Raw genomic sequence first — 27,153 nt, forward strand, 5'->3', positions numbered from 1 at the left:
CAAATTACAGTTAAACAGTGAGCTAAAATGTGTTTCTGAAAATATCTGAGTCAAGAAGTAAGCAACACAGTGACATTCATATTCTATCAGCACTACTTAGTTTTACCAGAGACCATTACGAAAACTGAGACAGCTCACTTTAGATTCGTTTCTTGTATCTGTGGCAGCGGCGGCCCTGAGTCCATTCTTTCCAATGGAAAAAGTGAACGTGAGTACAAATTATGACCAATTCTTTCACTCCATAATCACTGAAGTAAATACTGAACCCAGTTTTCACAAGCCCTAATCCTTCTTAATATTCTGACACTGAAATGGTTGGTACTTAGTACCAAGACATGTCTCTGTTATAGACACTCTTGCAAAAACTAGCAACAACTGACGTGATTTTACACTCAGTTGATATTAGATATTAAGCTGGCACATAAATATAAGTGGTAAAATAAAGAGCAAACATTAACTCTGTACTGTATATCGTGTTGTATTGTTTTGAATCTGATTTCATCCACTCACACAATGTTTACAGCACTTCCAAGAAAGGTGGGGGTACGTAGGGGAGACGAACTCACCCACTTAGGAGGCCAGAATTGTATACCATTTCGTGTTATGGGCACAGCTTGTAATACAGTATCTTTAGTTATAGAGTATTTTTGGTTTTACTTTTTGGTCTGTTTGCATTTGGGCAATTTTTTAGCGTCTGCTTTTACAATACAGGAAACAGTATGGTGCCCACTTCGTGTTCACAAATGTTTATATTACTGCTACCCTAAAATATGTTTCTAAAGACATTTTAGGCTAGAAGAAATAGAAACCCTTTGTGCCCATAGTGGTTGGCATATGAAAATGCAGAGGCACAATCTGCAGTTCAAGCAGCAGCGCTAGAGCCAAGTTAAATCCACCAGAAGACACAAAGATGAACAGGAAAGGTAAGATGGAGGGAAGTTTACCACAGTTCATTTACACAGATGATCCATAGTGTTATGATACAAAGCTGGTTGAAAGTCAGCAAAGCATCTCTTTAAGATTGAAATTGTAAGCAAAGATATGCAGGTATACAGGTTTTACTGTAGTCCACGGTGAAACCTATTGATGCAAACAATACCGCCAACAGTTTAAATTACCATCATTACCACTATTTTTAGAGGGCACCGTAAACACAGTAGTCTTAATAAGTGGTTTGATTTGGATAAGTTGCAACAACACACCTCTCTACTGGTCAAACAGGGACAGAACCACAACAGCAGGGCTCATGAATAAAGCTCCTGCCTGTCTAGCTCCAGCTACCCTGCTATGACTTGCTACGCTAACATTAGCTAGTTGACCTTCTGATGTGATGCCATGTTTGTGTTAAGGAGTTGTAACATTCAGTGTGAGCAAGAGCATGCATTTTACATGAAGGACAGAGGGGAAATTTCCTGCCTCAAGATTATACAGGTCCCTCCTCAAAGGTCAGCTTCAGTCTGCCTGTGGGGGAATATTAGTAGTGTGGACATAGTGTACAGGGGGGGTATGTTATAGGCTTGTAAAAACCCAAACTGTGCCAGGATTGATTGTGCTTTGCAAGCATTTTGCCTTTTTTTTTTTTAGAAATGATTTTAGCTGATGTTGGTTGGTTGGTTGATTGGTTGGTTGGATGGATGGATGGATGCTTTATTAATACTGAGGGAAATTAAAGCACTCAGTAGCTCATTACACAACACATACAAAAAACAGATAAATATGGATAGATGTTGATCAGTTTGTTAGATTTGATCAAATGAGAAATTTATGGTTTGAAGTAATTTTATCATAGTTTAGCACTAATACATGTAGCAGTATTTCAGGAAAGTTTGATGTTTATTATTTTAACAGTGTTAACTGATTGTCACCTGCGCATCCCCAATTTCAGAGAACCAAGGATGGAATTTTACCTTTGTGGCTATCAAATATGTCTACAAACATTCATTAATACAGAAACAACTCAGATGACTGGGAGTTTGCTTGCCGCATGTCAAAAATAAATGATCACACTGAATGATGGAAAAAGTGGCCATTTAGTCGCAAAATTATTCACAGTAGTATAGGTTAAGTTCCAAAAATGCTTTTAAAACTTAAGAGTCTCCAAGACCAAGCCAAGATAACCATGACAACACCATCTGGGTTATTTTTTCAAAACTAAAGAGCTCCTTCCAGAGCTACAGCACACACTACACAAACATTTTTATAGGCTGAGTAGAACCCCTCATGAGGAGTAACTGTACTCATTGGAGTGCCACTTTAATGCCAGTGGTCTAATATGAGAATTCCAAGTACGTAGACTTGGATTTACCACCACTGAATTACCTAAGGGTCTGGGTAAATCAGTTAAGCACAAGTCAGTGATGAAGTTTACACTGGACAGAGCACTGAGGAACAGAAGCAATTTAACAATTCCAAAGAGCGATAAAATTCAATAATTAAAAAGATGCATAGCGAGAAGATTGAAAACACTAATTCGTGCAGACGAGGTTAGAAAACCCCAAGGAGTAAAAGAAACAGGAGTTTCAAAAACAATAAAGGCAGAGAGGAAATATAAAACAATTGCAATTAAATTAACAATAACAAGCAAAGACAACTCAGTTTAGGAAAATGAGATTCATGAGGTTGAATTTAGAACACGAGGAAGCAAGAGATCTCAAAGAAAGATGTCGATGATGCTGATTAACTACAAATATGAGGCAGATCTTGGAACCAATGAGCTTTACACTACTTTAATTTATACAGTCCCATAACTAAGCCAGGACATGCATCCACATTTGGCAACGGTATTAACTGCCAAATGCGAGAAATTTAAAGTCAAACAGATTTTGTTTACAATATTTAGCACACAAACATGTTTATCTCAGGGGGGCCTTACAGTCTGTCAATTCTTAGAGTCTTGATTTGAATAAGGAAGAATTAAAAAAAGCAACACAGAAGGGATCCATGCAATGTACAGAGCAGATAGAGGCAGCAGTCATGGAATTATATTACGATGAAAGAGAATTTGAATATCAAGAAAATAAAACGTATAATAAAAAGTACAGAAAATATAATATTAATCCATTAACAGTCCTCTCACACAATTTGTGGAGCACATTTTGAGCTGGGATATCTTGTTGGGAAGTGACCTGTACATCTCTAGCACTTGTTTGATGTGTGTTCCCATGGTGCACAGCAGCTTCCAGAACCAGACCTTTTCAGGTAACGTGCTTGTAGCAAATTGGCAGCAGAAGAAATCACTCAGCATGTGTCCTGTTCGGTGAAGTTTTCATAAGTAATTCTGAATATTATTATAATTAATTTGGTTTAATTTGGTTGCGGAGGGATTATTGAACTGAATGACGTAAATTCATACCTCCAAAAAGGCTGATGACTTTGTGGTAATTTTTCCAATACTGTACATGATTGGTAGAAATGTCCATCGGTGGTAAAAGTAATATTGCTGATAAAAAAAAAATTATATAATATTATGTTATACAAAGTCTGATCATTTGAAGGAATCAGGGTAAAATTTCTGACTTCTTTCAGACCTTTTCAATGAATAATGATAAATGACACTAATCTGGTAAATACAGGGTGATACTGACAATACTGGTAAAAAAATATATATATATATAATAATAATAAACAAAGTCACATTTACTCACAATATCTTATACTGCATTATTTTATTTCTCCTTACCATAATTTGTTTGTCTATGAAAAGAGATGTGTAACTAAAAACAGTATTAATTTAACCTTAATATAGAAAAACAAAATCAGACTGATTAAGAGTGTACTTTTAATGTATATGGACATTTCTACCATTCAGCAACGGCTCATAATTAAAAAGAAATCTTGATTTTTGTTGTTAGTGCCCAAGGGAACTAAGAAATGCAAAACTGTTTTTTTTCTAGGTTAAGTAAATAAAAAGGTTCATGCATGAATGATGTTTGTGAAGAACAAAGCAATTTTAAAAAGTGATTGCTGACCATAAATCACCATATTACTTCCACCAACTTTCTAAATAACAGCCCTGCTGTAAACATCTCAAAACAGATACAATGAGCCAATGAGCACGCAACCACAACCAAGTCTTCAAATGCTGCACCACTAACTCAACCTCAAACCTCAGTTATACTAGAGTCTCTTGAGCGGGACCTTCGCGTAACCTAAGTGGAAATCAGCGTCTGAAGCGCCTGAGTGTGCTCAGGACTGTCAAACAGTGGTAGTCTCAGCCAGTAATAGGCCCATTATTAGGTGGGAGCATTCAAACCGTGGAGTCAACAGAGGATAAAACGGAGTGACCGATAGGGATAAATAAGTGGCGGAAGAGCCAAATCGGCAACTGGGGCATCACAACACATCAGAGATTTCCTTCCCCCTCTCTCCCCTCACTCCTTCCTCCATTCTCTTTCCTCTTGTGGGGTGCCCTTCCCTCCTCTTCCATCACAACCACCCACTCCTCCCTCTATCCCTCCCTCCCTCCCAGTGTCTCTCCCCCTCTCTGCCTTTGAAGATGCTTTGTTTTCTGAGTTGCCTCTAATCTTCAAATAGGGTGATCTAATAATGGCTGTGAGAGTGTGTATGCAGGCAAGTTTTGATGCACTGAACCATGTGTGTCTGCCTCCTGCACATGTCAAACTGTACGCATGAGTGTGTGTGTGCATGTATGCGTGTTGGAAACATGACTGTTGAAGCTCCCCAACGCATTGCCCTGGGTGTCGTTTGGATGTCATGCTGAGCCCTCACTGTGTCTGTCTGAGATGGGTGGGGGGACATTGTGTGTGCGTGTGTGTGTCTGTGTGTCGCAGCGTGATGGCTGGTACAGTCAACACACACAGACAGCTGGATACCAGCAGTCTCCGGAGGGAGAAGCAGGGCAAAAAGAAAGAGCAAGACATAGAACAAAGACTTGTATACAGTCAATAAAACCTTGGTGTATAACATTAAAAACTCCTCCTGTCCATAAACTAAACAAACCAGAAGAATCAATATGAGAGCTATGATCCTGTTCAGATTTGACCTGCTAAATCCTTCTTCAGCCGTGAAGGAAGGATCCACATGAAAGAGGGGATAAAGGTAAAAAAAGGCCTTGCCTACGCCTTCAGGCTTAGAAAATAATTTTCAAGACTAAATTTCATCTCTGTATTAGAAAGCAATCGTAAAATATGCCACTTTCGCTTACTATCATGTATGACATTTGCAAGCATGAGTGAATATTATGTGCACGATACCCAGACACTGAAACAAACAGTCTATTTACAAACTCCCTCATCTGTTCACCCTTCATATATCCAAACAAATGTATCCATTAGAGTGAAAAGATTGCCTTTTAGAGGGGGAGACTTTGACAACGAGCTAGAATGAATGCTTATATCCATCTCGCCCCCCCTCGCCTGCCTTCCCTTGAAAGAATTTGGAGCAGTGGCAGCAGCAGCAGCCAAGGCCCATTTGGATAGTAAAAAACTCTCGTAAGGCAGAGACCTAATTGAATTGCTTCTGATGGAAAGAGGAGCTCAATACCCTTTTACAGGTTTGAGTAAAGATGGAGGGAAGAGGGAAGGGCATAAAGGGGAGAGACGGAGAGAAAGTGAAAGGCGACTGGGGTGGTGGGGGTCGGGGGAGGGGGGGGGGGTGATGACGGGGAGAATAATCGAGATGGACAGATAAGGAGGGAGGGAGAGAGGAAACAAAGAGAGAAGATGACAAAAATAGAGGGGGGGTGGTAATGATGGAGATAGAAGGAGGCGTGGGGGGAGATGAGGAGAAGAAATAATAGCAGAGACGGAAAACTGAGAGAAGTACTGATTAATAGTTTTGATTCGCTTATCAGCTTGTCTTTTTTGTTGTCTTCAGGGGAGGAAATGAGCTCGCTCTCACGCATAGCAACTACGTGTGAGTAACTGATCAGTCACTAATGTGGCTGACTAATTGACAATTTCTCAATAACAGAGGTGGCCTTGGCTCGCACAGGCTCCTTGAACACGTCGCAGGCTGCCCACACACCCTCTGGCAGACACTCACACAAGCGTCTTCTTCAGATAACAGAAAAAAAACAAAACAGTGAACGATGCCCCTGTACGTACACCATGTCAGTCTCACACACACATACACACACACCAAACTCTTGCCTATGGCATTAAGGCCATCCTGCCACATCTAATAAACTCTGAGGATGGACTCAGTAGGCCATGTCCACTTTGCTCTGCTTAGGCAGCATCTGTCTTAAGCCTGATTTTCAACGCGTCTGTTGTGTCTCTCAGGATGCGTAATCTGTGACATCTTATGGCTCTTCTAATTTGTCCCAATTAACTCCCATTGATTTCCACTTTGTCTGAAAGGAGCCAGTGCCATTCTGTTCCATATTCAACACCCCACACATAAAGGCGCTTTCACTTTAACAATATCTCTTTCAGGTGACCTGGTGTGACAGACGATGGGGGAGGATGGTTGGGTGTGAGGGTGTTGGCGACTCTCACCAGAATCCTGTCCTCTGTTTTGCCGCTCCTGGTGTCCTGCTTGATGGCTCGCACAAACTTAATGGCCTGCTTGTCCAGCACCTTTCTGATGCTCTCTGGAGAGAAAAGCAGAGGAAAAAGGGTAAAACAGAGAGCCAATTACATAATGTAAACACATAACAGAATGAAAAGCGCTGCCCTGAGATGAACTCAGAAACACTGTAAAAAGCTTTTAAGGGGGGAATCCATAAATTCAAATATACAGCTGGGTGACAAATGAAAGGGGAAAAAAACTAAATAAATGAGAGGAAACACATTAGGAATGCATCAGTTTTCTTTCCTGATTCCAATTCAGGATATTAGGCCATACTGCTCCAATACCAGGGCTCCCTCACTGCATGGACCTGATTGATCTCATTCCTCTATGTGTAAGGCATCAGGAGGACATAACTATATATAACTTCTTAACTACAACAGGAAGCTAGATGTTACTATTCATGAAGTGAAATACACTCACAACATCAAATGAACAGAGCAGAACAGCAAACAGTGGGGCTCCTGCTGTGACGATGCTGTTTAAGTGACTTGCTGTGGTGCTCAAAATTCTTTTGAGAGCCCAGCATGACTGTGTAAAAGTAGAAACACTGAATTTATAACAGCAGTGACTAAAAAGTGGATTGATACTTGACCTGCTTCATAAGGTCAGAATCCGCACTGATACTGTACCAGCATACTGGATCTGTATATAGAATGCATATGCTTCCATACAGGGCATAAAGGATCACTGAATGGTTTGATGTGTATGAAAACTGATGTGATTTGAATGATACAACCTTCACAAATCACCAGATCTCAACCCAGCTTGAAGTGTTAGACAGTGCTCTCCACTATTATCATCATCAAAACTCAAAAAAAATGGCTGAATTTGAAACATAATCAGCAGTTATATTTGCTCAAGGTCAAGACTGAACTGTCACAGTCAACATTTAAAGGGCTGGTCCATTTGCATTCTCTTCCATGTTTGTCAAAGGGAAACTCCCACTCAGCCAGTCAGAAGCTAAGCAATGCTGCCATGGCACCATGTTAGCTTTATTCAGAGGGTCACACACACACAAAAAAAAAACAACTGATCAGAGGCAATGGTAGACCAGCTACTCCTCGTGTTCTGCGAGGTTGAATTACCGTTTCTGTCAAAGGAGTCTGGTGGCTGTGAACTGGAGCAGGAGCAAAACGTATTTTAGCCTCCGAAAAAAGGACAGCATAAAAATAATCAATATTGTTTAAGTGTACGCTATATTTAGATGTTTTTTATTGTTTTGCCTTACCATAACACAGCTCTTTCCCCCAGGGATCTGAAGCTGTTTTATCGCCCTCTTTAAAGCCACCAGACTCCATTAACAGAAACAGTGATTTTACCTCACAGCACACAGACGTTGCAGGTCTACTGCCACATCAATTGTTTAGTTTGTGACTTTCAGGACTGAATTATTGTTGCTTCAACAGCAGTGCGTGGGTTTATATCTAGCATTTACATTGTGTGGAAACCTACATCAGATTACTATCAAAAAGGTTTTTAAAAGGGCTTTGGAAAATAGCATTTTGATGCTAAAACATACATACTTTAACCCAAATTTGAATTTTTCATATTTGAATACATAAAGAAGCTACAGACAACATGATATAAAAACCTAAAAAAATAAATAAATAATGGTGTCGCCCTTTAAGCCAACATGAACAATAAATCCTAAACATGATCAGAATAGAGGACATTTTTATCTGTGACTATTTTGACTACTGATTAATCATTTAAGTACCTTTTTAAAGCTAATTCACTGGTTCCAGCATCTTACATAAAAATATTTGCTGGTTTTCTTAGCCTTATTTGATAGTAAACTAGATATCTTTGGATTTTTTTAAGAGGTAACTGGATAAAACCTGCAGCCTGAAATCATAATTTTGGGATCACTGAATCCCGTTTTTCGCTATTTCTTAACTGCCTAATTTTAAAAACTAAGTAATTAAGTGATATTCAAGGTTAATGAAAATAAGTGTTTGTTGCAGACCTAGTCAAAAGCAAGTAAGCAGTCTTTGAGTAGAGATTCTTTTGTCAGCCAACAATAACATTAATCCCTCTAGGTTCACATGGTTAAGACACTTAAAGGGGAACTCCGATGATTTCACACATTCAAGTCTGTTTACATGTCTTGGGGGATACTACAGTGAAAAAGTTGTATAAAGCTTTTCATGGCTCCAGAGGGAAGTATGTGAAGCCTGATAAATAGTTTATTTGCATATGACGTCACACATCAGTGCACAGTCCAGCTGGAAGGCAGGCATCTGGAGGCACAGACTGCCAACACCACAAAAATACTTGTGATTTGCGCTGTTGCTCCAATTTATAAAACTGGGAAAAAACGAGAGCCACTTTAAATCCCAAAAATAGTAGGACTTAAAAAAGGAGAAGTAAAAAAAAAAAAAAGGGCAGTGAGAAACAGCTGCAGGTGTGGATCAAAAAGCTTTGTCTTCAGTCTGAAGGAGTGGAGTCAACTAATGTCAAACGTTAACTTTAAAGCATTGTGTTGATCATGCCTCGAAATGGAAGCAATTACACTGTACTGTGACAACTTCCCTGTGATTTTTAACAGTGTTTCACCAGACCTCTGAAAAACGGTTGACCTTGTAGTTAGAAAATAGTAGCTAAAGTTAGCTAACGATGCCTTGCAATTTTAGCCTGACAGCGGTACATCCATTTACAGAGTTGAAAAATAAAAGACAGTTATTCTCAAGCACAATTACTCACCCAGCCAAAAACCCAACCACACACAAAACAGCTTCAGTCCACTAGGCCCTTCTATGATCTCATCCACTCGTATTGTAACGTTAGTGATCTTAGACGGTCTGGAGGTCAAGGTTATGTGTTCACATCGGGCAAATCTGTCAAGTTGTGGGAAAAATCACTTTTCTTTGTTTTGCATGAATCCCAAAACAGTTTCAATTTTCTGATGATATCTGCTGCTCACAGCTTCATCCAGTCCTTTAAATCACTTTCCTCTATCCAGTTTACACAGTTTAAGATATTTTTTACTCTGAATTTTACACGTCATAAGAGTCACGTGATTGCAAACAAGAGCTGTCACTTAAGGCAGCACCGGTGAGGGCTGAAGACTCGAAGTCTGAAAATGAAAAAGATTTGGGTGGGTGGAATTAGAGAGATGGGAGCTTACTGGACCTCTGTAGGTCTGTCCCCATCCATATTAGCTGCTAACAGATTAACACAATAACACACATTGTCACCCAAAACCCCCCAACGAACTGTCAGCAGTTGAGTTACATTGTAGGTAATGTAGGCATCTGCTTTTGACAAGGAGGAAGAATGTTCAGAGTAAGAATCATGATATCTCTGGGTCTGCTGAATTTATTTTTATACTTTCTGTTTCTTTTATACTCTCCATTGTGAGTCAGACAATGCTATAGTTGTGCAATGCTAAAATCGGTGGAGTGCTCACTTGAACAGGCTATGCCGAGGAGCACTGAAGTTGCTGAGGATTGTGGTGGCCAAAAAAAAAAAAAAAAACCTCTCTGAGACACTCTGTTGGGTTTTCTATTAATATGTTGCCAAACTGTACACTTTGCTATTACAGTGACTTTGATAGTTAAGTAAGCTGGACATCAAAGTACATTAAAGACTTTTTTCAGATACTTTTCAGTAGGGCCGTAACAGTACATGTATTTGTGTCGAACCGTTCGGTACGCGACTTTCGGTTCGGCACGACCCTGTACCGAATTATTGGGCGCAGGATATTATTTTATTTTATTTTGTTTTATTTTAATTCCGTTTTTGCGAGCCGAACCATTTAAAATATCTAGTTCCCCGACGGACATAATTGAGTGACGGACCGAGTCCGACCGTAAATCTCCGCTTTCACTTTGTGCAGCGCATTCTCGCATTTTGACAACATGGCAAGTGAGCCTGACGAACCTGAAGACCCACCCGCAAACCTTAAGTCCTCCGTTTGGGAACACTTTGGTTTCAGGGTAAAATACGAAGATGGAAATAAACAAGTGGACAAGACAAAAGCAGTGTGCCGACACTGCAGAACAGCGGTCGGGTATGTACTTGGAAACACGTCTAACATGCTAACGCATCTAAAGCGACACCACCCGAGTTTGAACGTTAACCGGCACGACTAGAAAAAGCAATCTGGTGCAAACTACGATATCGTCGTCGTTTAAAAAGAAAGAGCGTTTCCCTGACCATCGCGCTAAAGAAATAACCAACGCCATTGGAGTTGAGTAAAATTGTTTAAGCTGCACTTTAGATATAAGCATGTTTTGTTTACTGCACTTTAACAAAGTGGGAAAGCTAAGTAACTTCCTAGTAAAACTGAATCTGAGCAAGCTTTAAAGCTGACCAGCTGCACTATACAATTTTTTTTAATTTTAATTGAATTGTAAAACTGTTTAAGCAGAAATGTATATTTATATTTTTCATTCAAAAAATGTGTTAAAAAAAACAGCAGGATTTTATTTTTCACTTTTATCTTTCTATTTTCATTCAAACAATGTGAAAAAGCAGGATTTTATATGTATTTGTTTCATTCAAAAATTGTGTAAAAAGAGTTAACTGCAGTGGTGGTATGTTTTAATAAGGTTACCAATAAGTAAAAGATATTTAATAGTTGTCTATTTTTTTTCATTACTGTACCGAAAAAAACCAAACCGTGACCTGTGTACCGAGGTACGTACCGAACCAAGATTTTTGTGTACCGTTACACCCCTACTTTTCAGACTTGGTCAAATGGAATTGAATCAGTGACTGAAATTTTCCATCTAAGTGAGTTCTGCAGCACATGAATATAGCTACTGTATATCTGAAAATGTGCCTGTATCCCAGTAAATCATCACCATGTAGATGGTGATGATGCAGTTGCTGTGTTTTGTCTTTGATCTTCAGCTTAAGGATAGACTGGTGGATTATTGCTTTAAAGACAGCCGCACAGGGGTGAACAGTCACAGAGACAGCTACAAAGACACAAACTTGAGGACAGGCAAACACACACACATACACACACAAAACCTCTAGCTGAAGAGGACTCATAACTAGGCTATTTTTAGCCTCAGAGAAAGAAAGAAAAAAGCAGCACAGCTCATCTCAATGGAACCGTCCACAGGATCCTGAGCTGCAATCTTCAGGGGCCTCTACTCCACCACACCACATGGCCCTACTGAAGCTCACTGAACCGCACCGGAGGCCTCCGCCATTTACATCTCCTCCACAGTTACCAACATAATACAACCTTCTACCCACAAACACAATGTCAACCTACTGTATGTCAGAGTACAAACGCGCACATATGCCTGCAAGCTGTGTGGTATTCACAGTCCACATTTCAAGCGGGGCCACCCATGCTAAATATGAGCCCACCAGATGGAGATATGGCACGTCATGCTGTGTCACGATGCTCCATTGTGTCACAATCTCCCAACTCTCTCACTACTGCACACCCATAATTCTCACTTTCCACATCCAGCAACAGCCATGAAGTTGGCTCTCACACTTGAGCGAGCAGCAGCACATGAGGGGAGGACAAGGCAGGGATGGAGTGGGGTGGGGTGGGGTGGGGATCACACCGGCAGATCGAAGGAAGGATCAGCCGTAGACAAACAGAGAGTTATTGACGTTAAGCTGGGTAAGACCCAATCGCTTAAACCTTTTAACACACTCTGCGGCGCCCCCAAGGCCTGCTGGTGTGACCTCGGCATCTGCTCCCAAAGGGGTGAAGAGGGGAAGACGAAAAAGCAGGATGGGTCAGTCCCCCCTCTTCCACTTCGATTCCTCCTCATGTCCTCAATGCCTTTTTGACACTTTGATGGATGTGCTCACTCACCCCACCATCATGAACCTCCATCTCCCCCCTCCCAATTTTGTCCTCCACTGGCAGGTGTTTTAATGGCCTAAAGCCGCCTGGCTCTTATCACCAGGCCAGACAGACTGAGCTTGACCAGGTTGAGCTGGTAAACAGCGGGATTTAACTCCCTGCGTCTGGATAATTAGCAGTGAGAGACACATCTTCTTATATCACCCAAACATGTTAGTGTGTTAATGTGCGTGTGAGTGTGTGTTGTACTGTCCAATCTCCCCAGCAAAGAGAGCTGATGAACCCATGCTGCCTGCTGCACGCAAAGCGCTCCCAGTCGCACAATAACTCCCACGCGCACACACGCAGAGAGAAAAGAAAGAGATGAAAACTCCTAATGAATGCACATGAAAGCCATGACGCGAACACATGCACCGCAGCACTTAAAAATAACTCTGACAGCACTACAGGACCCCTGTGCGCGATAAATTCCGCGGCTGATCTTTATGCCAAATCAATCGGAAAGTGAACGCTCCCGCTCCGAGATCGATGGAATTACAATCTTCACAAGCTTCAACAGCCATTAACTCTGGTTTTGCCTTGGGAGGCATTTCCTGCACTCGCATGCGGTGGTAACTCCATTCAAATCAAACGCACCGGAAAGCAGAGATTTAAAGAGCAGCAGAGTGAAGACAAACTAACCCCACGCGTCCTCAGACATCTCCCCCTCTCAGTGAGAGGTTACAACATACTTCCCAGGAGAAACTCGTGTTCAGGCTCACCTGTGATTTCTCTGCTGACGTTGACGAAGCCCGCTGCTGTGGTCTCCTTTGAGGCCATGGTGCGCTCCTCCCGCCGGTCCAGCCCCTTCTCCTTCCCTCCGCTTTCAAATGTCCCCTACGTACTTCTCCTTCTTCTTCTTCACCCCTTGTTTCCCTCCTCTCTCCGCGCCTGCAGGTGCTCAGGACGCAGCAACAGTCCGGATAGTGTGATGGGAAGCGATACTGTGGTGCGCACTGGCAAATACCCGAGGAGCGCCTCCGACTTCAGCGCTCAGGCACTGAGAGAGAGAGAGAGAGAGAGAGACAGAGAAAGAGAGAAGGTGGGGATGGGGGGGTGGGGGGGTGGAGAGGTTAGAGGTTGTGTCACATTGGACTTTCATAAATGTGTTTAAAATTCAGTAGATTACTGTTAAATCAATCCTTGCTTGGAGTAAGTGTTGTCATTACAGATTACTTTGACTTTTACTCATCATCACTTGTCTCAGCCTGGATACAAAATACCGGTAGGACACAGCTCAGGCACTGTTTCATTGCAGTATTTGAATTAGTTCTTGAGAACCCCAGGTAAATGACATCTGATCTGAGACTGACAAACAACACACAGGCTACTGGTAACTACTGATAGCCATGAAACTCAGAAAGATCCAGTTTGTGAATCAGAATGACAGTGATGACAATAATCGATCAAAAAATAATCAGACACATGGGCAGCTCTAAGAACCTTACCCATGAAGAGGTCTTCTAATCCCTGATTAACACAGTCCAGGTCTATCACTGACAACTGTAAGTGTTGAGCGAGTCCACCAAAACTTAACGCTTTAATTTTAAGAGTTTAAAGGTTCAAAGTATTATTCTCTGCTTTGTTTTTTTTATCAAGCTCCCAAAATGTACAGTATACCCATTTTTAAATTCAAATGAACAACATTTATAGCCTATTTTTTCCCTGAAATGAATAATTTGAGAAAATTACAATTGCATTACATTACAAATTAGTTGTGACTTTATTTCATTACTAAAACTCAATTCATCATGCAAAGTATAATCATTGAAATGTTAATAACTTAAATTTCATTTGTCAAATATATAGTAGTATATTTTTTATAAAGTTATTCAATTTCATTTTATTTTCCATGATAGCCTTTTCCCCAATGCCACTCTTCATGACAGTGCAGTTGTCACCTGGGACCGCCCGCTCACGGTTAAGCCAATCATTTAGTGGCCTCGCCGACCTTTTACCAAAATTTAGCCAGTTAGCTTTTGCTAGTGCAAAAAGCTATTGATATACTTAAATACAGTGAGAGTTGCAGTACAGGAACTAACATATTTGTATATCTAGCTTAACAATGCTACACAAGCTACCTAGCTAGCTAGCTAACTAGCTTTGTTGGCTTGTGAACTTGAGTTTAAAACTTGGCATTAAAATGGAGAGCTAGCGATATACGTTAAGTAGCAGCTAATTAGCTAGCTGGTCATTTCAGTGTTACCTTTGCAGCGTTGTGATTTTAAAGATGTTCTGAGAGACAGAAACACACAGAGGCTATCCAAAATCCATCGCACATTCACGCATTCACTTTTCTCTATTTCAGAATGATTTCAGACACACAGCTAGTCTCTTTCTTTAGTCGTTGTAGCTAAATTTAACTAGCTAGCTAGCATGGTGAGTCCACAGACATGGGTGAGTCCGATAGGAGGCTGAGGGCACATGTGATTGGTTGAAAGGTGAGGGGGGGCGGTATCTGATGATGACTCCACTGTCATGATAGGTGACATCAAAGACCACTGATAAACTGATAATTGTTATAGAAACATGAAATTAAAAAAATAAATTTGAAAATTAGCTTTTGAAAATAAAAGAAAACTTCAAAAGCACTGTTTATATAATATGAGTGAATTAAAATTAAAATGGATTAATTGATTTTCAAATTTGATTAAACTAGCCTATTTTATAATTCATTTGTTGTGACATATTTTACTCTGTGTATTCTTATGATCATTTGTTTCATGATGTTTAACTTATTTAGGTAGGCCTATTATTGAATCCTTTCAAGCTCCATTTTTTAAAATTTAATCACACCTTTTTTTAACCAGGAAATCCTAATAGAGAAAGTCTATTTTTCAAAAGTTTCCTGGCCAAAATAAGTATGATTAACGACAAGGTTAAGTCAAAAAGGCAAGACTGATAGCATTGTAGGCTAAATGCAACAAAATGAGAAATAAACACAAATTCAATGTAATCATACAAAAGATTTTCACCCTAAAATACACCTGAATTGCACTTTAAAACAACTTCAGTGCTGTCTAAAGCCATGAATACTACTACTAATGATGATGATGATAAAATAAATAATCAAAATAATAATAATAAAAAAACTCAGTGAAACTTAGTGAGGTTAACACATCAAGATTCTAAAATACCCCCAAACATCAGCACCCAGACGAAGAGATTTTCTGAGAAAGCCCATTTTGCAATTTTATATCCCATTGTAGAGAGCTCCAGGCGGAGGCAGCAGCATTTATAAAGCTGTTTTACTGTTCTGAAATGGAGCTGTAAGTCTGATCACCAAACCAAGGTCAGTCTACCTGACTTTTTCATTTTACTTCTGGACTACTGATGACAATCTGGTCACGATGGCCCCAAATCCTTCTGCCAGATAATCAGAAAGGTACAATGTCTGAATGAGCAAAATCGAAACACTCAAATCATCAAAAAAATATCCAGGAATAGATCATTAGAAAGGCTTTCATGTGTCAGAGCATTCACCTGGATTCTTATATTCCCCTGTGTCTGCCTTTTTTTGACAGAAAATAAGTAATTATGTATTTGAAGATTGTTTAAACTATAGCTCCTCACAGAGAAGTAAAGGTTTTATCATCTCAGAGCAGAGAGATGATTTGATGCTTTTGATAAATGTGTTTTTGTAGCAATATTCCTGTAATGATGTGAGGACATTGATGGAATAGAGTCATATATCAAACACTTTTATCCAGTGCCTTTCTCGTCTGAGTTGCAGGATCACCACTCACCGCTCTGATAGGATTTGGGACGGAGAATTGGGAGGCCAGGTTGGAGCTCAAGCTGTAAGTAACAATGATTTATGATTCACCCACTCATCTGAATGGCTGCTACTTGTCAATGTCATTGCTTATGCAACACAGTTCAGCTGTTTTTCATAGATGCAGCCAGAATTAGACCAGGATTTTAACCCTTCTAGTCCCATATATCACTTCCCTAATGTGACAAATGTGCTCATGAAGACACAAATGAATGGGTTGTGGAGGGTGCAGCTGTGTCTCAGTGTCATTTACAAAAATTGGCCCTCAAAGCAACAAAAGTGCAGTGTGTGCTATATTTATGCATGCTTCTATGTAAGTTTGCGCATGTGTGTGAGAGACCTTTGTGTCTGCGTCTCACTGATACTTCACCCTGATGAAAGAAAACCCAGTGGGGGGCATTATGCCGGAGAGAGAGAGGGTGGGGGTGTTGAAGGAGAAAGGCGGTGGGCCAGGGCAGCGAGAATAAGAGGTTTATAGTCTGGGGGACTGTAGCTGTCTCCAGGTTTCATCGGGTTAAAAACTTCAGCACTGTTCAAAGATGCACTTGAAAGGACGTTCCATTATTTATTCATCCATGCAGCATCTCATAGACAGGAGTCGAGATGCTCAATATGCCCTCAATTACTTGTCTGTCTAGGTAGTGTATGTGCATGAATCTGCTTACATAAAACAGTGCTGGAAGGGGGTTTTTTTTAACAAAAGCGCTGCTACTCAGAAAGCAATGTGTTTAAAGCAGCCAAAGCTCACGTGCAAAAACCAGGAAACACTCATTTGTGGAAAATCTGTTTGTGCTCCTACTCCTGCATACATTAGGTAGTCATTTGGCAGGCAGTAACTACACAACACAACATCTGTGCATAGAAGAAGTGAGACAATTCACATATCACAGAAACACTCAGTGAGAGGGAGAGAGAGAGAGAGAGAGAGAGAGAGAGAGAGAGAGAGGGAGAAGAAGAGGAGGAGGAGGGGTAACAGTGTATAATACACTGGCAAGCACATCCAGGCTATAACAGCCAGCGGATATAAAAGTGTTAGCACCCGCCGTATCACTGTTCTTCCTGATGTCAGTAATAACTCAAGATGATGCTTCAAAGCAGGTTTTCGATCCATTTCCAACATTCACCACAGGCTGGGTTCCCCTCAGTGTACAGAATGTGCTAGAGTAACACACAGCTTTCAGGCCGCGCAGCAGAGCTGTGATACACTGCCCTCATCTGGTAGAACGCAGTTAGCATCGATCCCATGCACATGTTTATATTTCATGTAAGCAGGACACTGTAGTTCTGTACGGACATATTCTGAGCTACAAGGTGGTGTAGATCAATCCTGATGACTCTGTTACTGTTGAACACCTAAAGAGCCAGTGTGCATCTATTTGTCGAAAAGGATAACAATATCTATGTTTTTATTGATTTATAATCACCTGAAAATAAGAAATGTTGTGTTTTCATTACTTCAGAATGAGCTGTTTATATCTACATACGGAGCGGGTCCTCATCCATGGAATCTGCCATGTTGTTCTACAGTAGCTCAGAATGGACAAACCACACTGGCTCTGAATAGGGCCAGTCTGTTTTCACGTCAGCCACTGTACTTCTCCTACACGCTTGACACACGGGAGGTATTTCAGGTCTGCAACTTCACTGCTGGATGCCACTAAATCCTACATACTGGACCTTTAAATAGAATATTATCAACAGTAATGAGGACGTACTCAGATCCTTAATTTAAGTCACCAATTCGCGTTAAAAAACACTTCACGAAAAGTAAAACTCCTGTGATCAGGTTCATGCATGACATTTTTAGATTGTTACTGATGCATCACTTAGCATTCTTCACTGTTGTAGCTGGTTGAGGTGGAGCTACTGAATGTTCCTTATGTAGTTTCGTCCAGTGGTTAGGGATCAGGCCCAGTGTTGCCAGATTTGGCAGACACCAAGCAGCCCACTCCATGCCTCAAACCCATCTGATTATCATAAATTAACTCTCTGAAGCACTCTACCTGTGGAAATAAGGAACTGCACAACACACAGCAATTTAAAATCAGATTTAAAGGTTCAGTGTGAAGGATTGAAGGGTATCTATTGCAAAAATTGTACATAACAATCATAGCTATAACATTTGCTTATAATCACCTGAAAATAAGAATAGTGTTTTCGTTACCTTAGAATGAGCCATTTATCTCTATACAGAGTGGGTCCTCTTCCATGGAGTCTGCCATGTTGTTTCTACAGTAGCCCAGAATGGACAAATCAAACACTGGCTCTAGGTAGGGCCATTCGCATTTTCACAGCCCACCTAGTTCTCCTAAATGTTTTGTGCATGGAAAAAGTTTCAGTCCTGCTCCTCTGCGCTAAATCCAAAATTTGAGCATTTAAATTATGGTTAAAATCTACTTAGATATACACTTAATAATGACCTGATTTTTTAAATAGATTAACTAGTTTGTAATGGTCTTTTTTTATCTGATCGTATTGTTAGTTTAAAATTGTGAGGGCAGTGTTACATTTCCTCCAGTTTTTTCTCTGTCTTATTTTAGTTGTAACTTTATTATGTAGAAAATGTTTTTTATCATTTGTCATCTTTAGTTGTGGCAGGACTATGGGTGCAAATTAGCTGTTGAGCTAACTCCAGCACGTTTACAATGATGTTGTTAACATCAATGGTGATAAATGTGCACTGTTCCAAAGTCTATTAAACTTAATGTCTTGCCATTCCCAAAAAGCCTTATTTTTTCTTACTAGAGAAAGTGGCTAAATGGTACAAAAAGTACTAAAACTATCATAAGCCATCCAAAATCATTTTTATCTGGCCAAGCAAGGAAAAAGTAGCCATTTGGTTGGAAGCTGCCCAGTCTGGCAACACTGATCAGGCCCCCTCCAAAAGGTCTCAAGATAAATCTGAAGGTTGTACGATGATTATGGCGCAGGGAAGAAGAAAAAGTAAAGTTCTGCTACAAGAAATTGTATTTTTTTCTGTCATTTTGAACAAATGTACCTCCTTCGGCCTCAAACTATTATTCAAATGAATTCATCTCAGCAGTTTAGGAGGGAAATGTCTTTTGGTGCAACTGCTAAAGGCGCCAGTATAGCCTGTCAGAAGTGCTTGTCAGACACACACACACACACACACACACCACACACGATGTCAGATTAGGGGCTGCGTCTGACAATTTCTGTAGCTTCCCAAAACCAAAAATCCGACATTAACATCTGCTTCATGCTGTGATTGGCCAGCTGTGCCAAGTCGAAAAAGTGAGCAGGGTTTGAACTTTCATCTCAAACTCTCTATTTCCATTTGTTTGTTTGCAGCACTCTGACGAGACTATGTGCTGTTTAAATGATATCAACAGAGTATGTACAGTGCTTTAATAAATACACTTTGTTGCTTTCCACAATCTCACAAGCATTTTCATAAAGAGACTCCAGGGTTTGACTCCAATCTATTTTTGGGGCTTCCCAAGGGCACACATTTTAGTTGACCTTCACAGCAATGACTCTTCTGGAGACAACCGAATCCACAGCAGCCAGTTGCTAAATGAGCCTGCATACAGATTAAGAGGGAGTGCGAAACAGCTGGCTACACGGAGACAGCTTAACTGCCTGCATGTGCTGCACTCCACCAGAGGCTACACACTACGCCTCTGTCAGGGTTCCTGCTGTTACAAGGCTTTATTTTGTCTGATTCCTCTCTTTACTGCATTGGCGCCTGAAGAAGAAAAATAAAGATAGTGAGTCAGTGACTTATTGGAAGGAACACGGAGAATCACTTATAGGACCGGAGAGTGGATAACAGCATGAGCTGAACTCTCTGGCTCTCTATTTCATGGCTCTACTGATCTGCTAATGTCACACACCAAACAGCTGAAAAGAGTATTGATCGTACATGATGCCTAAAGGGCTTCACTGTCCTTTTACCAGACATCTTTAAGGTCTTAGATGTCTCATAATGGGCAGGATTTGACATCATGCCAGAATGGGAGTGGGGACAAGACCTTCACTTGAATAATTTTCAGCCAAGACACTCACATGAAGGTTTTAACCATTTATTGCAGCAATCGTTTTGAGTTTGGCAGTGTGGCTCTGCCCTTAAAAATGCACCAGACACAAATTTAAAAAAGGCTTGACAGAGAGTGTCTCACAGCTCACAGACCCTCCGGTGCAGCCTTAGATACGGAACAATTGAATGGACCCATTGAGAGAAACATCCTGAAATCACACAAATCTAAATGCTAATGCAGAAGGAGGCTGGGGGGGTGGAGGGAGTATAAAGAGGTGGTGTAGCAGCAAGGACCAGTACCGTGCATTGCAGAGAACGAATGCCAAACATAGCAGGTTGTGGTCACATATGATTGGACAGTATCCGAAATTAAAACAATTGCATGTAAAATTTCATTGTCATTTTCAATCTTGTCAATAAAAAATAAGATTTTGGGTTAAGGCCAACAATTTGTTTCTTTTTACTTGAGAGCTTTCAGCCACCTTCATCGGCACATTGAGTTTACCCACGTGCCCACTGAGATACTCAGCTGTAGGTCACATGATGACAACAATCTGTTGATGAGGACTGACAGATTCAGTTGAAAGCACATGAAAAAGGCTTGAGATGTTTTTTGTCAAACATATTGTGCTTGTCTAAACCAGTTGTTCCAAAAGTGGCTGATTTGATATGACACCTTGAGGTGGCTTAAAGACAAGGAAAGTGTGCCACATGGTGAGTTAATTTCCTCTTGTTTTTGCAGTATATTTCTATGTGCCACCACATTTATTTTCTTGAGAAAGGTCTAGTGAGCGAGACTACCACAGAAGTAATGAGGGGACATTTACATACTGTTGTATTATGTTTTCAAATATGACAAAACTGAGGAAACACGCAAAACACTGAAGCCACTTTATTGAAACTGCAATTCAGTGACATGGTCAATCGATGTTACAGCAGTGGCTCAGTGCTCTTCTGGAGGACGAGCTGGAAATCATAAAGTTAGGGGAAAGATAACAAAGGGAGCTATATGAAAAGCAGAATCAGCGTGCAATGTGTGTATTTCCAGTGGTGAAGCAGCAGTTGATGAGATGGGTGTACTGCCAGGTAGATGGTAAAACTACCAAGAAGGAGAGGGTATATTCTCTTATATATTCCAATGGCTTTTTGGCTGTTGGGTTGTTTACCTGTTCATTCCCCTACACTACACCACTTTGTATTTCTTTGTCTTTTGTCTTATGAAACCTAAAATGTAAGCTAATATTACTTTCAAAGAATATGAGAGAAATACATTTAACTGTTTGGCATACATTATTTTTTATTAATTGTTTGTTTAAAGTCTTATATTTATCTGCTTATCGGCATGGCAACATAGCCTAAAACTGCTGCCTTTTCTTGGTTCAGTGATTGAGAATAGGGCTGTATTATCCCCCTTAAAACTGATGTTCATCCAAATATATCACACCCTAAAAAGTAATCTAAGAGGTTAGTGGATAACACTTAACATGAAGAATTTTAATCAGTATAAAAAGAAATTATGTTTATTACATTAACATGTTTTTTTTCAGTTGACAACTTATTTCGAGAAGTTGGTCAAACTCAAAAATATTTTTGACATTTTTGAATGAGATGGAAAATAATAAGTTAGAATATCTCAAGTAAAATAGTTTGACCACTAAATATCAACACAACTTTTGGATAAATATTAAGTTGATCAGCTTAATTAAATTTTTCGAGGTCAAAGCAAATCATGTTTGTTGTATTAAACTAACTGAGTTTGTCAGACTATAAAAATTTATAAGGCCAGGGTTGGAACTACTTAAAAAATGCATGCAAATTGTTGCCTTAATTACTTTTAGTAAATTTTACATCAGTGTCATTTCTTTTGTTAGTTTATTAAAATAAATTCTCACAACAAATATTCATAGAGTCACCTAGGTCACAGATAGTGTGTGAGGCATCATGAAAAATTATATGAAGGGGTGCTGTGGTTTAAAAAGAATTATTCATAGGTGTAGATTTCGGAGGAGGTGCAGAAGACACGTCCCCCTCTCCCCCCAAAATAAAAACATAAATGTAGTAGAGGACTATTATTTTGATGAAACTGAAGACATTCACGCCATAAATTGACACAGAAAAATTAACCAGAATATATATATGTATATATAGAACAAGTAGGTGGCATATTCTGAAATAGATATATCCCAAGCAGCAACACCAATGTGGTGAATGTCACACATGCAACAGGCGACCCAGTGGGGCACATTTGAAACAACAGCAGTGTTGCCAAATGAGCACCTGTGTTACAAGATTTTTTTTTTCTCTCCAAAAAAAAGGAGCCTAGTGACAAATCTATTGATTTTTGGGCAAATGTGTGCTGCCTTTCCTTGAAGAGAGTCAATAAGAGCACGCTCAGGAAATCTGTAGTCCTCCTCGCTGCATCTATTATGTGACAGAGAGCAGGTTTCTCTAGTTGACCACACAGCAGCCAGACTGAAACAAACCTGCATCCACGGCACGAGTGAAAACTGCAGATTTACTTGTTCTGTGGATCCTGTCATTGACCGAATAATTCTTGCATTTAGTGTACAGTGTTTGTCTGCAAAGTCATGTTTGTTTTCTTTGTCTGCTATTGACATATTTTGAAAGCTGAGGGCCAAATTGGAATAAAATCTGTTATCACACTGCTATCACACCATTGGCTGTGTTCTTAACTTAACTTCTTAACTTGTGTTCTAATAATTTGGACAACAATGACCAACTGCCTGTGCAGACTCCTAACTTTCGCTGATAAAACCATAACCGTAGTGACGCACACATTTACACTTTTGCAAAGTTTTTAAGTCATTACATTTGAACCAATAAAAGTGAAAGGTTTTTGAAAACTTTGTGGTAAAAAGGAACAAAGCAAGAGACAGAGTTATAATGGATTAAAAAGTCAATAAATGTATTCAAGCACTGAGTTTTTAAAAGGAAGGTGAAATTACAATATGTGCACAGCTTGCATTAGTTGAGGGTGGAAGTTTAATAGTGAAGCACACTCCATTTAATTCAACAGCATGGTTTTCAAATAGCTCAAGCGGAAGAGTGGGCAAATGTTTATGCATTTGAGAACGGGACTCATGGGTGTGTGATCAGCGACGGTGCGTGAGAGAGGCAGAGCTCTCTCAATCATCTAGCCTACATGATTTACAGGAAAGGGATTGTATTAATTATTGGTCTTCTTTGTAATTATAGATTTATACAATTTTATTGCCTTTATAAACTGTCAGAAAGTCTTGCAGCACTTGAATGAATCTATGTTATGATCAACACGCTCTTGTAACATGTTTATTCATTTGCAATGCATGCAAATTGCAAAGGTGCAAAGGTAGACATGTTCTCCATACTGTCAATAGATTATGTACATTTGACTTTTTTTTTAGTTTCTTGTTACAAATAGATATATATACACATATATATTTGCTTGTTGAAACAGGCTCCTGATGACAAGGTTGTTTGGAAGCAGTGCAGGTAACCTTCAACTGATTTACTCTTCAAGAAGCTTCACATTAACCCAACATCAGTGAGGGTAAAGGGTCTCACTGAGAACAGGATAATTTTATATTATCATTTTTTTAACCTCATGTCAAGGTTTTATTTTAGCAAATTTAACATCAAGTGAAGAAATGGTGCTGAAGGTAGCTCAGTGTGTTCAGAGGACTGCAGTGTTGCTGGAGCTTCCTCACGTCAGGTTGGTTTTGTGATGCTGGCTTTGTGTGCTTTGGTTGACGTCCACTCTCAGGGGATCCAGGGTGGCCAGAGACCCAGGACGGGTCCTGCCTGGGATACTAAAAACAACTCATGAATGTGGATCCTTCTTTTGGTCTGCTGTCAGTGTCAGTGTCTCCCAAATTTCAGTTATAAATTATGTCTAAATAACTCTGCATTAATCAGTAGCATCACCACAGGTTATTTGATCCCAGAAAACATCTGTAGGCACTATTAAAGGAATGGAACATTATTAAAGATGGCAGCACTATGAAATATTATTAGCATGTCAGCTTATCATCATTTTTTATCACTATTGTTGTGTTTGCAGTTTTTTGGAAATAAGCTAATTTGCTTCACTGCCAACAGTTAGATGAGAAGGTACCACTCTCATGTTTGTAGGGTAGCAGCTGGTTAGCTTAGCATAGCATCATTTTCTGTTACAGGGGTTTTAAAGGTTAAAATAAAATGATAAAACATGCTCATTGGTGAGCTTTAGATGTGCCGTTTGGCAAAGCACCAACTGGTTCCACTCTTGACTGTGCAGACCCCAGACAAATCATATCCCTATTCACCAAAACATGGAATCAGTTTGGAATCTGAAAAGTTGGTTCCCAACTGGAGCAAAAAATTGGCAGGTTTTTTTCCTAACCTAAAGTGGGAACTGTGACAGCATCAGTGAGGATGTCATATTCTCCAGGTTTGAAAGACAGGACGGAGAAAGCAACAATAGACATTAGCAAAAAATAGCATGCAGTGGTCTTATTAGTAGTTGGTCAATGCTTGTTTTTGGATAAAACAAATATCTGTAATAACAGAAAAAAAGTTTGCAGGTGCTCAGTGCAATCTGCGCTCTTGCTACTACTGTTTACTTCAGTTTTGCATTGTGCAACACCCTCCATTGATGACACATCCATGATTACAATGGGTCTAATGGTGGAAACACGGGCTGGATTGCTAGATGGAACCAAGGTTCCAAGAGTCCTGAACAGAACCAGTTCAAGAACCAGAGCTAATTGGTGGAAAAGGGGTTTCCATAGGAGTTACTACTGCTGTAACAAGAAAGACTGGGTTCAGCTGTGGCTCAGGAGGTAGAGTGAGTCGTCCACTAATTGGAAGATCCCCGGCTCCTCCAGTGAGTATGAGTGTGTTAAAAGCTGTGCAGAGGGTGCCACCTAGTAGTCTCGGCCACCAGTATGTGAATGTGTGTGTGAATGGGTGAATGTGACTTGAAGGGTTAAAGGCGCTTTAAGTGGTCGGAAGACTAGAAAGGCTCTATACGAGTGCAAGTCCATTTACCAAGTCCATTTGAACACAACCAAGAGAAAGGGACCTACACTGCCAGACACAAAGGCTCCATACGTGGGGTGTTGACAGTCCTGGCAGATGCAAGGACTACCTGGGGCATTGCTGGCACTGCCAGACACAAAGACCAGCCCTCAGGAATTAAGAAAAGAAAAGTAAAAAAAGTAAAAGAAAAGTTGATCTCTGAGGATTCTGTTGCCTTTTTCTTTATTTATTTGTGTTTGTTTGTTTGACTGTTACAAAAGTTATACCTTTAACTAAAAGTTTTATGCAGACTGGACTCGGTCAAAAGAAAAGTAAACCTTTATCATGCAGAAGTAGTCTCTCCACACAGACACACATGTCATCATACTCAAAGTCCTTCCACTTTGCCATGTGTTACTGTAATCTTTAATTTTCACCTGAACTTATCGACTTTTCAATAACTTAACCCAATAATGTATTAATAACTAAACTTGTAGCAGTACAGCACATAGAAGACTATGAAATTGACATGTTCATTTACATTGGGATGTAATTTACCAACACAACCTGATGTGAGTAGACTTGAATAGGTCACCATTTCTACTGCTGGTACTCAGTAACATACTTCAATGCAGTCTCTATTAATAAAATTTTTTTTTTTTTTTCTTTGCATATAACATCTTATAGATGAACATGGTCCATTCCTGGGAACACTAGGAATTCAAATTTAAGACAAGATTTACTTTTGTTATGCTATTTCCACACTCTATTAACAACTGCTATTTCAACATTATGGTTTTGTAGTAGAATATGATGCAGAAATTCACCAGTTTGACCAACATAACACTATTATACAGAGGGGGGCGATATTGCAACATTAGCTGGATGCTATCTGCTGTTCAACAACACAAAAAAGACGAAATGCTCCTAGAGTGATTACCATCATTATGGGTTATTACAAGTCTTAGTCTGCATGTAGCCAGTTTTAGTCCTACATAGGAGCATTCAGATACTTGTGAAGAGCAGAAAATTGCAAAATGACAGGTGGCAGTTATAGAAAATAAATTCGCATTCGCACTAAACTGACTACACACATGCACATGTACATTATGGATGCAACAGTCGTAATCACCAGATGCACTTACTACAACAACAACAACTACTACAGATAGAAAGCTTTAGAAGTTATTACAGTTGACAGCTTTTGGATAAACAATGGATACATTTAAAATCTAAAAAAACAGCATTCCTTCCGATCTTAAGAATCAGTGATCAGCAGGTGAGCAGCGCAGTCAGGCATACCTGCAGTTCCTCATTCATTTACTCATTAATTTTCTTTGCCCATCTGTTCCTTCTCTGGGGCAGGCGGGGCTGGAGTCCATCCCAGCATGCACTGGATGGGAAGCATGACTAGATCAGTAATACTCAACACAGTGTAATCTGGAGAAATTGAGAGGGATGTTGTTTTTTTTGTATCTGAACTCATTCGTGGCAACAAACACAAGCCTTATTGCATCAGGCAAAACATAATGCTGTTCTCTTCAAACTGAGTGAAGCCTAGTTAATGCAGTCTGATTCTCCATGGACCTGGGTGTGCATCCTCAACACGGAAATGAACTAGCACAGCAATAAGAACCTAATTTGGTGTGAAAATGCCAAATCAAAACAGTTTACTCTATTCCACTCAATAGAGCAGCACCAGTGCATCTCACACACAGAGATGTGTACATGTTGTGATCATTACGATATCATAGCAATGTGAATTATGGGCTTTTTCAAGTGGAAATACTCAAGTAGAGTACCTCAGAGTTGCACATAAGAGCACTTGAATATATGTACTTAATCACTTTACTTTTTTCATCCTACCTGTTTGTATACATAAACTATATGCGCTCTGTGGCCTTGTTTCTTCGACTATTTTTATCACAATGTTAAAAATCATCAGAATCTATGTGCAGTACAAGTGACTGAAGCACAACAGCACGCTTATTATTATGCACTGTTTCAGTAATTATAATCAGTAAG

The 27,153-nt window shown here is 39.9% G+C and overlaps 1 protein-coding gene across 5 annotated transcripts in view; it reads right to left on the minus strand.

Moving 5' to 3' along the window:
- The window catches only part of carmil3 (capping protein regulator and myosin 1 linker 3), a 119,387-nt gene extending 106,041 nt beyond the window's left edge, over positions 1-13,346 (minus strand). For all 5 annotated transcript variants that reach the window (XM_050033331.1, XM_050033330.1, XM_050033332.1 and 2 more), the window contains exons 1-2: positions 13,078-13,346; positions 6,459-6,553 (exon numbers count right to left, since the gene is read on the minus strand). In XM_050033331.1, the coding sequence (XP_049889288.1) occupies positions 6,459-6,553; positions 13,078-13,135 (153 nt within the window). In that variant the 5' untranslated portion in view covers positions 13,136-13,346. The remainder of the gene's footprint in view (positions 1-6,458; positions 6,554-13,077) is intronic.
- Between the last annotated feature and the right edge of the window lie 13,807 nt (positions 13,347-27,153).

This window comes from Epinephelus moara, chromosome 21 (genome assembly GCF_006386435.1).
Source record: "Epinephelus moara isolate mb chromosome 21, YSFRI_EMoa_1.0, whole genome shotgun sequence".
NCBI classification, from domain to species: domain Eukaryota; kingdom Metazoa; phylum Chordata; class Actinopteri; order Perciformes; family Serranidae; genus Epinephelus; species Epinephelus moara.